At 48.5% G+C, this 12,723-nt stretch overlaps 1 protein-coding gene across 1 annotated transcript in view; it reads right to left on the reverse strand.

Moving 5' to 3' along the window:
- The window catches only part of LOC124720199, a 1,401,865-nt gene that overhangs the window by 250,099 nt on the left and 1,139,043 nt on the right, over window positions 1-12,723 (reverse strand). The window contains exon 10 of the mRNA XM_047245522.1: window positions 4,421-4,593. Coding sequence (XP_047101478.1) covers window positions 4,421-4,593 — 173 coding nt within the window. The remainder of the gene's footprint in view (window positions 1-4,420; window positions 4,594-12,723) is intronic.

Here is a 12,723-nt window from a genome sequence, read left to right on the forward strand (position 1 = left end):
GTGCCACACAACGTGGGACTACAACAAAACTGGCGCTAATAGCATAGGCACATAGGGAACACACACGACGCAGTTCTGTAAGTCCACGGTATTGGTGGTAAGTTGAGATAACTGTCCCGAAGCACACGTGCTACAAAACGCCACTGTTTCCTGCTCATCCATCCCGACATCAGTATGGGGTATGATCAATAGGCACAAGTACACAGGCCGCAAAACGGGTTGTCGTACTCTGGATCAGGTGGTCGAGCAGCTGCTGGGGTACAGCCTCCCACTCTTGCACCAGTGCCTGTCGGAGCTCCTGAAGTGTCGTAGGGGTTTGAAGATGTGCAGCGATACGTCGACCGAGAGCATCCCAGACGTGCTCGATGGGGTTTAGGTCTGGAGAACAGGCAGGCCGCTCCATTCGCCTGATACCTTCTGTTTCAAGGTACTCCTCCACGATGGCAGCTCGGTGGGGCCGTGCGTTATCATCAATCGGGAGGAAGGTGAGACCCACTGCACCCCTGAAAAACTGGACATACTGGTGCAAAATGTCGTCCCGATACACCTGACCTGTTACAGTTCCTCTGTCAAAGACACGCAGGGGTGTACGTACACCAATCATAACCCCACCCCACACCATCAAACCACAGCCTCCATACAGGTCCCTTTCAAGGACATTAAGGGGTTGGTATCTGCTTCCTGGTTCAGGACAGATGAAAACCCGGCGAGAATCACTGTTCAGACTATACCTGGACTAGTCTGTGAACATAACGTGGCACCACTGTTCCAATGACCATGTACTGTGTTCTTGACACCAGGCTTTACGGGCTCTCCTGTGACCTGGGGTCAGTGGAATGCACCTTGCAGGTCTCCGGGCGAATAAACCGTGTCTGTTCTGTCGTCTGTAGACTGTGTGTCTGGAGACAACTGTTCCAGTGGCTGCGCTAAGGTACCGAGCGAGGCTACCTGCAGTACTCAGTGGCCGTCTGCGGGCACTGACGGTGAGATATCGGTCTTCTTGTGGTGTTGTACTCTGTGGACGTCCCAGACTGTAGCGCCTGGACACGTTTCCTGTCTGCTGGAATCGTTGCCGTAATCTTGAGATCACACTTTGTGGCACACGGAGGGCCCGTGCTACGATCTGCTGTGTTTGACCCGCCTCCAGTCGCCCTAGTATTCTACCCCACATAACGTCATCAGTACGTGTTTTTTGAGCCATTTTCAACACACAATCACCATCAGCACTTCTGAAAACGTCTGCACACTTACTCGCTGCACCGTACTCTGACATGCACCAACACACCTCTGCGTATGTGGACTGCTGCCAGCGCCACCGTGCGACGACCGCAGGTCATACCCCGAGGTGATTTAAGCCCACGAACCGCTCACCAGAGCGTTGTTTCACCATGCATCAAAATCATCCTTAACTTATGAGCATGACTGTCATTCGTTTCACTGTTTTGCACACGTCACTATTACACTGACAATTCGGTAAGTCTTTCGAATTTGGTACACAAATGTATACTGTGTCACTATTTTTGGGCGAGGCCGAGGACATTTTTGTAAAATTTATGATTTTGCAGGGGTAATCTGGAGTAGTATACTCCCGTCTGGGATTGACTAGCCTAGCGTAAATTAACCTATTCCAGTCTAAGACTCGGTATGCAAAGCTGTAGTACAGATGGCACTTTATTTTATACTTTCTATCAATTTTGTTTCTAACATTTCCAGAATAAACGAGAGAAACGAGTCTCTCTCTCTCTATATATATATATTTTTTTTAGTAAGTGGACCTTTGCTACTTAAAAAATTGTAGTGGTCAATTGATCGTATTACAGTTGCAGGACTCCTGTACGCGATGTCTCGTACATTTAAAAAACTTACACTAGTCTAGTCCAGTCTAGCCTCTCCTAGACTAGTCTAGTGCAGCGGAGTGTAGACTAGCCTGGTCCAGGGTTGACTAGGATGGACCTGCCTAGCCGAAGATACACTAGGCTGGACGAGTCTAATCCAGCCTAGTGCAATCTCTAGCGCACTTCAATAGTTTAGTACAGTCTGTGTCAGACTTAGTTTGCCTAGCAGTTAATATCGCAATAATCATTTCGTTACAAATGATGCCCGGTTTCTGTCTTCCTTCGGTGCTTCCACTCATATAATTACTCATTATGATATTACAATTTTAGGCATTGTGTCCACCGCTGTTTGTTTCTCACCCTATATATCATTACTGTAATGACTGACTTTCTGGACGCTTCTATGACAACTTATCAACACACTACCGCAAATAGAGTCCACGGGGCCTTAATGCTACATCTCTGCTGCGGCGTAACGTCGACCACACGCCGTGGTCATAGCAACACACTGTGTCCTGCTGGTACATCTTTGGCTACCAGCAGTCACCTTGATGCGACGACGTCCGTACGACAAACAAGTGTACCTGGAAGTACCACGAACTGACTGCGATACAGCCTAATACATCGACTCTTTTAGTTTGGAATCTTTTTAGCTTACACAATTGTCATCAATGACCTCACACGTTGTTTGTAAGGTATTTTTGTTCATTGTTATAAAAATACTTTCATACTTTCTCTCACAAATTTATTCGTTCATCTGAACGCATCGCGTGTATGTAATTGTCCATTGGCTGAGACAGATGTCGTGTAGCATACGCGTGCGTTTTCCACCGAGTTTAACCCACGCCGAACTGTGCGGCATCATCGGCATCATCATCATCGGCATCATCGGCATCATCATCATCGGCATCATCATCATCGGCATCATCATCATCGGCATCATCATCATCGGCATCATCATCATCGGCATCATCATCATCGGCATCATCATCATCGGCATCATCATCATCGGCATCATCATCATCGGCATCGGCATCATCATCATCGGCATCATCATCATCGGCATCATCATCATCGGCATCATCATCATCGGCATCATCATCATCGGCATCATCATCATCGGCATCATCATCATCAGCATCATCATCATCGGCATCATCATCATCGGCATCATCATCATCGGCATCATCATCGGCATCATCATCATCATCATCGGCATCATCATCATCATCATCATCGGCATCATCATCATCATCATCATCGGCATCATCATCATCATCATCATCGGCATCATCATCATCATCATCATCGGCATCATCATCATCATCATCATCATCATCATCGGCATCATCATCATCATCATCATTGGCATCATCATCATCATTGGCATCATCATCATCATCATTGGCATCATCATCATCATTGGCATCATCATCATCATTGGCATCATCATCATTGGCATCATCATCATCATTGGCATCAAATGACCTTAATTTCATGCAGCTGTTCCATATACCGTCGGTCGCAGTTGTACAGGTATATGCTAAGGTATTTCCACTCTTTTTGATTTTTCCTTTTTTCTTGCACCCATGTTAGTTTGTCACTTCCCTATGTATTGTGTCTTTTCAGTGCGTTGGATACGAAAATGGGCAGAGTAAAAGACTAAATCAGTCACCTTTTTAAATAAATGATGAATGCAGTCTTTGTTGCTTCATTGATTGATAGTCCAGTCCAGTCCAGTCCAGTCTACAACGCACTTGGCTCGACTAGTCCAGTCCGGTCCGGTCCGGTCCAGTCTACAGCACAATTGGTTGAAGTAGTCTAGTCCAGTCTACAGCACAGTTGGCTGGAGTAGTCTAGTCCAGTCCAGTCTACAGCACAGTTGGCTGGAGTAGTCCAGTCCAGTCTACAGCACAGTTGGCTGGAGTAGTCCAGTCCAGTGCATGATGCACTCGGCTCGAATAGTCTAGTCCGGTCCAGTGCACGACGCACTCGGCTCGAATAGTCTAGTCCCGTCCAGTGCACGACGCACTCGGCTCGAATAGTCTAGTCCCGTCCAGTGCACGACGCACTCGGCTTGAATAGTCTAGTCCCGTCCAGTGCACGACGCACTCGGCTCGAATAGCCCAGCCCAGCCCAGCCCAGTCTACAATACACTCGGCTCGAATAGCCCAGCCCAGTCCAGTCTACAACGCATTTGGCTCGAATAGCCCAATCCAGTCCACAACACACTCTGCTCGAATGGCCCAGTCCAGTCTACGATGCACTCGGTTGAAATAGCCCAGCCCACTCCACTCTATGACGCACTCGGCTCGAATAGCCCAGCCCAGCCCAGCCCAGTCTACAATACACTCGGCTCGAATAGCCCAGTCCAGTCTACAACGCACTTGGCTCGAATAGCCCAGTCCAGTCTACAACGCACTCGGCTCGAATTGCCCAGTCCAGTCTACAACGCACTCGGCTTGACTACTCCAGTCGAGTCCAGTTTAGAGTACATTTGTGTGGACTGGTATAGTCCAGTTCTAGGGTACTTTGCGTGGGTCCAGTGTAGGGTGTATTACAGTAAACCAGGGAAAAGTACTCACACCCCTGGAGTCCCTGAAGAGTATGGCCGCGTGGTGAGGGTCGAGATGCGCGTCGGCCGCGCGGTGCGGCTGCTGGGAGCTGGGCGGACGCTCGGACGACGAGGACGTAGACGGGCCCAGCGACAATCGGCGCCGCTCCACCGGGTCCAGCGAGCTGCGCCGCAACAGCGCACCTGGCGGAAAGAACACGAATGACAGGTCAGTACGGCAGTGGAGCACGGCCGGGTCTGCAGAGGTGCGAGCCACGCTTCGGGAGGGGTAGAGTTGAGGGGAGCATTTCGTCTGTACCTTCCTTGAGGATCTGGTCGTAGATGCTGTACGTCTTAGCGATGTCCTCGCCGGGCAGGCAGTTGTCCAGCACCACTATCCGCTTCTGGCCGTCGTCGAGGGAGCGCGAGCGCGCGCGGAAGTTGGTGAGCACCTGTAGGAAGGCCCCGCCAGAGTCGCGACGGGGCCTGGCGTGGGGGGCGGCGGGGGAGGGGGAGCGGCGCGGGGGCGGCGGCTCGACGCGCAGCTCGGGCGCCCTGGCCGGGGACGAGTTGCGCCGGCAGGAGGCGGGGTGCGGGGGCGTCAGCAGCGAGCACAGGTCTCCGCCCGGATGGAGCCTCCGGGACCTGGAGGGGGAGGGGCAGGGGGAGGGGCAGGGGGAGGGGGAGCGCGACCAGCGGTCCGGGGGCGGCGGCTCGACGCGCAGCTCGGGGGCGGGGGCGGGCGACGAGTTGCGGCGGCCGGCGCCCTGCTCGGGGAACCCCCGCCGCCAGGGGAGCGGCGAGCGCGCGGGCGACGAGTGGCGCCGCTCGGCGGACGGGTCGCGGCTGCGGCTGCGGCTGCGGCTCCGGGGGCGCACGACGCGCCGCCCCAGCTGCCGCAGCAGCGCGCCCAGGTGGTGGTGCGACGGCCGGCCGCAGTCGGACCCCTCGCGGGACAGACCGCTCGACGCAGACGTCGACGGCGTGGCGGAGCTCATGGCCGAGGCCGTCTAGCGTGCACGGGGGTGGGGGTCTGGGTCTCCAGTCACCACCTCTACAGCACCCAGTCCACTGGCAGCGATGGGGAACTACCTTCCCACAGGGGAATCCCCCTCAGACCACTGTCTCCCAAAACACACTCCCTATCCACTTACAGAGACGGGGGAACTACCTTCCCACAGGGGAATTCCCTTCAGATCACTATGTCCCAAAACACACAGAGATGGGGGAACTACCTTTCCACAGGGGAATCCCCCCTCAGAGCACTGCCACCCAAATCTCGAGAATCAGTGCGGAGTCACAGCCTGCTCTAAGGCAAGGGATGGAGCTCAGTCTTGATGCCCATCGCAGCACATCGAGACCTCCAGAGCCCGAACTGTCGAGTGCCAACTTGTTTCCCAACCTGCACAGCACACCACCTGTCCTACAGCACAGTTGGGGGAACTACCTCTCCACTGGGGACACACACTTTGATACACTGTAACGCTACTCTCTGCGCTCAATCTACGACATATCGATAGTGAGTCTTCGCATATGATGGCGAACACTTTAAGATTGGCAACATCCACTATGAAGGGGCAGAGGCTCACCACTAAACAACACAGCAAACTCTTACGCCCAAAACTGTGCGTCTCTCCCTCTGCACCACCACAGCTGAGGAACTACTTTTCCACAGAGAGGATTCCTCTCAGATCACCTTGTATCAACACGATCACAACTGGATTACACACAAGACATCCCACGCACACATCGACACTTCCCGTGTTGCCAATACCACCACAGAAACGCCAACAGCCTATCGCTAAACAATGCCGGGACTTCTGTTCAACATTTCAAAGACCAATCTCTATCGCGAACAGATCGCCAGTCAACAATTGCAGTGCAGGATTCGCAAGTAATCATTATATCCAAACACAGTACTGACCAGTCTTGACTGACCAGACTGGCACATACAGGGCAACGATCTCAGACGGCAAACTAGTACGGGCGATCTATTCTCCAGTCCAAAACGGAATGTAGCCCAATCAGTGCTGTTCCTGCTAGTGATATTAATACTGCAACCAAAGGATCGACAAGTCCCTCGCAAGGTCTCGGAATTTACACGCCCATATCTTGAGGCTTGAATAAATACCTCACGTCTACAACACTATCCACAAATGCAGGAGGGACACTGTTTAGATGATTGTCTCGCACAAAGGATAGGCGGTCAACACGTGTAAATGATGAAGGTTGGATAGACCACATATGAAACAGACAGTGACACCACTGAATTTAAGGTTTGAGAAGATTTAAAATGCTTTAGAGTCCGCTTACTGTTGACCACCAGAATGGATGAAGTACGCTGTTAACTGGGTATTTTGCTCAGAACAACACAGCCCAACACAGTAGAGACAGAGATGAACTTGAGCCAATGAATTCATAGACGTATGTTGGACATCACAACCAGATCGGTCACCAGTACGTCTCATATCCATTGTCGTCCCAAATGCAAACTAACAACTCCTTGCTCTACTTACATGCAGTACACATTCTGGCAATTATCGCACAACCAACAACCTCCACTGAGGGACAGTCCTGACTGCAACCCGAAGCTGCAGCGTCCTCTGAAGAGAACTGTCACCGGCCACCATCACGATCATAACAATAATACGTTGCTCGTCCAGAAGAAAATACCGCAACAGCCACCAAGGCGGAGATGGTTCGCAACCACTGCAACGTGTATCGACTAGTAATCTAAAGTGATTCACTTCTGAAGCCCCAACAGTGGCTGTCACTCCAGTTACTCCTGTCCAGATTCACTTCATCTCAACCAGCACGAGCGAAGGCCGTCCCAACATTATTCACAGTGGAGATCCAACACATTCCTACAGCCTTTGTGGGGCACCAGGGAAACAGACCACTTGATTAGATGAATCACCCAACATGGGCCAAAACGCACCGTCCACCTGTCGATGTAGAACAGTTGTCAACCAGCGGAAGTCAACCAGCAGGTTGAGAATTCATTCTGTACCTTCCCTTTGCCCTGCAATCCAGTAATTCACTTCACACCTTGACTGGATCAAGATCTGGTGTGGATGGACGTGGGGAGGGGCACTGCATGCTCATTCCCACAGTACCAGACGACAAAACTTCCAAATCCAATCCAATGGCGTGTGATGAAGAGCCACTGCAGGCTATGTCGCCCAGTGGAAGTCTGCTAGACCCGCGACCAACGCGCGCAGCTGCTGTTCACCTCGGCTGCTGCTCCTTCCTCGTCAACAGGCAGTTCAAACGGAGTAACTGTTGGTCCCGTGACGCGAACCTGCGACCTCCTGCGTAGCAAGACACAGCAAATGAGCCACAGCTAGGTAAAAAATTACACAAGGCACTCCGCGCGATCAGTGGGTTTCCAAACATGGCCGACACACCTCACCAACACCAAGACGAAATTCATCGTTACTGTGTTCAAACAAGTACGACCTTCGGTTCAGCAACATAAGAAATGCATAATACGCCTAAAAACAGACAACATTACCGAGAATCGTTCTATCCCACTAACCATCTTTCAGGACATTCGTTAATACAATTGTTGGCAAATCTCTGTGCCAAGTTTCAACACTATTAACTTGTTTCCAAAAAGCTTGTTCACTTAAATATCAGTAGATGCTATATACACGCACTTGAAATATTTCTCCGCACATTCTGTTATGCTAAAGTCAGGGTATTCCTTCACTTACAGTAATCACAGCTGACCATGTATTAGCCTCGTAATAATTAGGGCAGTCATCTAGGGAAGCCGATACGGTAATTCTGCATCTACATTTATACTCCGCAGACCACCCAACGGTGTGTGGCGGAGGGCACTTTACGTCTCACTGTCATTACCTCCCTTTCCTGTTCCAGTCGCGTATGCTTCGCGGGAAGAACGACTGTCTGAAAGCCTCCGTGCGCGCTCGAATCTCTCTAATTTTACATTCGTGATCTCCTCGGGAGGTATAAGTAGGGGGAAGCAATATATTCGGTACCTCATCCAGAAAAGCACCCTCTCGAAACCTGGACAGCAAAGCTACAAATCGTTCCGTACGCATACTCCCAGATATTTTACAGAAGTAACTGCTACCAGTGTTTGTTCCGCTATCATATAATCGTACAATAAAGGATCCTTCTTTCTATGTATTCGCAATACATTACATTTGTCTATGTTAAGGGTCAGTTGCCACTCCCTGCACCAAGTGCCTATCCGCTGCAGATCTTCCTGCATTTCGCTACAGTTTTCTAATGCTGCAACTTCTCTGTATACTACAGCATCATCCGCGAAAAGCCGCATGGAACTTCGGACACTATCTACTAGGTCATTTATAAGTATGGCGGAAATCAATGGTCCCATAACACTCCCCTGTGCCGCGCCAGAGGTTACTTTAACGTCTGTAGACGTCTCTCCATTGAGAACAACATGCTGTGTTCTGTTTGCTAAAAACTCTTCAATCCAGCCACACAGCTGGTCTGATATTCCGTAGGCTCTTACTTTGTTTATCAGGCGACAGTGCGGAACTGTATCGAACGCCTTCCGGAAGTCAAGAAAAATAGCATCTACCTGGGAGGCTGTATCTAATATTTTCTGGGTCTCATGAACAAATAAAGCGAGTTGGGTCTCACACGATCGCTGTTTCCGGAATCCGTGTTGATTCCTACAGAGTAGATTCTGGGTTTCCAGAAACGACATGATGCGCGAGCAAAAACCATGTTCTAAAATTCTACAACCGATCGACGTCAGAGATATAGGTCTATAGTTTTGCGCATCTGCTCGACGACCCTTCTTGAAGACTGGGACTATCTGTGCTCTTTTCCAATCATTTGGAACCCTCCGTTCCTCTAGAGACTTGGGGTACACGGTTGTTAGAATGGGGGCAAGTTCTTTCGCGTACTCTGTGTAGAATCGAATTCAGCGCGTTCGGTCAGAAGGTTAGCTGCCCTTTGTAAAATAAATAAATAAATAAAACAACAAAGAAACACCACCACTTACAAGGGGAGGCCGCCAATTGTGAAATTCAGATTCGATTCATACTGCGCATAATAAAAGCTCAGGGCCAGAGGTGTAATGTGGCAAAGCACCAAGATGCACTTCTCAGCCGCTGTCGAGAAAATCGACAGTTAAAAGAAACCGTTGCGGCGAAATACTCTCTACGATTAGTAATTTTCCACAGCGTCGTGGCGCAGCGGTAAGCGCTCGGGTTCATAATCCGAAGGTCGTCGGATCGAATCTCGCACCTTACAATTTTTTTTTATTATTAGTTTTTGTAATTCAAATATATATAATATATATATATATTTATATTTATATATTTAATGAATTGCTTATGCATGTTGAAGGCGGATCGCTCTCCAATTGCACCGCCTCCATTTTTCCATTTTTTTAACAGGGTGTACCAAAGCTCTCCCGTCCGCACTGATTTTCGACGATGTTGTAAGTTGTGCTAGGGACCTCATCTACCTTCTTTCGAAGTTAGCAAGCAACTACGCTGTTATGCGGCGGCTCGTTTCGGCCCATTCAACATCTGTCCTTCAAGTGTAACGAGCGAGTAACGGAGTTTATATTTCATACCTGCCACAGCGAATTTGTGTTCGTGGGGTCTCTATTCTAATTCGAACGTTTGAGTTACGCTATACGTATTCGTTTCGGAATATCGTTTCTACGTCTTCCGTTAACTATACGTGGTTAACATTATCAAGACAATAACATTTGTGAAATACAACTTTGTTTGCGGAAAACATAATGATGTTCGAAGTCGCCAGTTTTTCCACGACAAACGACTTTCAACAACTTATTATATGCATTATTGTTGCAACTGATTGCCGGGAAATATAATATATATATATATATATATATATATATATAATTACAAAAAACAAATACTAAAAAGAAGTTGCATGGTGCGAGATTCGATCCGGCGATCTGCTGAATACAAACCCGAGCGCTTACCGCTGCGCCACGACGCTGTGGAAAATTACTAATCGTAGAGAGTATTTTACCGCAGCGGTTTTTTTTAACTGTCGATTTTCTCGATAACGGCTGAGAAGTGCATCTTGGTGCTTTGTCACATTACACCTCTGGCCATGGGCTTTTATTATGTGCAGTATGAATCGAAACTGAATTTCACAATTGGCGGCCTCCCCTTGTTAGTGAATGGATCAAAAATGAACTTAAACAGTTGTCAGGAGGGTACGTCCAATTCTGTGTTACCTCACACGTAACAGTACCGGAGTGCCGTTTTTCGACAGCTTAACGCCGGTCCACGCATGGAAAGTGTGTATTAACTGCCTGCGTCTTGTTGAGCTAGTCCCCCAGATCCGGGTATGCGTCCGCGATAAAACAGTTGTGGGACGAGATTCGACGTCAACCCTGTCCCACGCCCACCATCCAGGACGTGAAGGACAATTAAAAGAATTACGGGCCAGTTCGCCTCAGCAGACGGTACGACGGATTTACGACAGCCTTCACAAGTGAATCAGTGGATACACGGAGGCCAGAAGGAACAGATTCAAACTGCCAGTTTCATTGTGCACTGCATCCATTTTGTGATCACTGAAATAACACCTTATGTTGCTGTTGTCTTCAGTCCTGAGACTGGTTTGATGCAGCTCTCCACGCTACTTTATCCTGTGCAACTCCATCTCCAAGTAACTACTGCAACCTTCATCCCTCTGTATCTGCTTATCGTATTCATCTCTTGCTCTCCATCTACGATTTTCACCCCCTCACACTTCCCTCCAATACAACAGAATGTGTCCTACCAACCTATCCGTTCTTCTACTTCGGTTGTATGTAAGCTTGCATGCAAGGAAATCCGTTACGGAAACTTAACCGACAACAGCAGCATAAAATTATTCCAATGTAGATGATCCAGAGGCTATTTGCGCTTTAGATGGACTTAATGAAAAGAAATTTTACACGAACTAATTCTGCATTAAAATGCACGTCAGAAAGACGATAATGGTTATTTTTGGTAAAAATATTACGAACGTGTGCTGTTTTCAACATAATGCGCCAGTACGTGAGAATCTAACCCCACCTTTTACATGTAAAATTACTCTCGATTTACGCCAGATCGGTATGCGCGCAGATTCCGCGGAATGTAACTAGCGGGTATAACCAAAACCTTCTAGATACAAGGCCTACGCACAGCGGCCATATTGGCACGTGACGTCACAAACTGTTGGCCATCTTATCTTCAGTCGGCAGTCCTGTTGGCGTGTATGTTGTGTTGAAAGTGTGTGCCACGTGAAAGTGATATATATTTAATAGAGCAATCGCCTGCAGTTCTTCGAAGTATGGGATACAAGTCCTGCGTTCCCTTTTGCCAGGGAAACTATACATCCCAAAAAGGCATGAAAGTTCACTTGTTTCGATTTCTCAAATGTGTGAAGCTTAGAAATCATTGGATTGCAGCTATTCCCAGACCGGAATTTGTGCCTACGCATCATTCAAGTAAAGCACGAAAAATTTATAGCGTGTTATTTGTTTCGATTGCACCACCTTTGCCAATTCCAACTATTGTCACGCAGACTAGTTATATTAATTAGAGTTGTGCTGTTACAGATCTGTCACAAACATTTCCAACCGGAAAGTATTGTATGGACAGCAGACGGATTTTAACTGTAAATCTTGAACGACCGAGGCTGAAAGATGGGTGTGTTCCATCGATATTTCCTGGTTGTCCTTTCTACTTGTCATCGCAATTGGCTTTCCGGGAATCGCCAGATGAAAAGCGGATGCGTCTCGAAGCAGCACAACTTCAGAAAGCGGTAAGTGAGAGTGTGAAGTCTGCAGATCAATACGAAAATAAAAAAAAATTCAAATATATCTCAGTTAACAGGGGGGCATAAAGTCAACTTTTCTTCTGCTGCTTTATTTAAAACCGGAAACTGCTGCTTGTTGTTGCCCACTGCCGATTTTTTTACTGCAAGAAAACGTAGCTCCTGAGGTAAAAGACAGAATTTAAAATTACAGTTTGTATTCAAGCATAGAAACGCATATTTATGGCAAATCGTCCAAATAATTTTATATATTGAAATAACATAGGGCAGTTTTTTTAGTTACTTTACCAAAGGATATAAATTTTCGTACTTTCATTACAAAGCCATGTGGAAGAGGAAAGCACGAGAATCCTTGTGCAGTTTCAGCTCTAAAACTCGTAAAGTTCGTACAGGTGCTGAGTGCGTAACAGCAGCGTTCCACATACAGACCCGGCCATCAGTTTGTGACGTCACAAGTGTGCGCGCAGGCCTGTAGTCCAGGTGGTGTTGGTATAACGAGAGTTACCTCAGTGCTGCACCCGGGCGGCGGGCCACGCAACT

This window comes from Schistocerca piceifrons, chromosome 11, assembly GCF_021461385.2.
Source record: "Schistocerca piceifrons isolate TAMUIC-IGC-003096 chromosome 11, iqSchPice1.1, whole genome shotgun sequence".
Classification (NCBI taxonomy): domain Eukaryota; kingdom Metazoa; phylum Arthropoda; class Insecta; order Orthoptera; family Acrididae; genus Schistocerca; species Schistocerca piceifrons.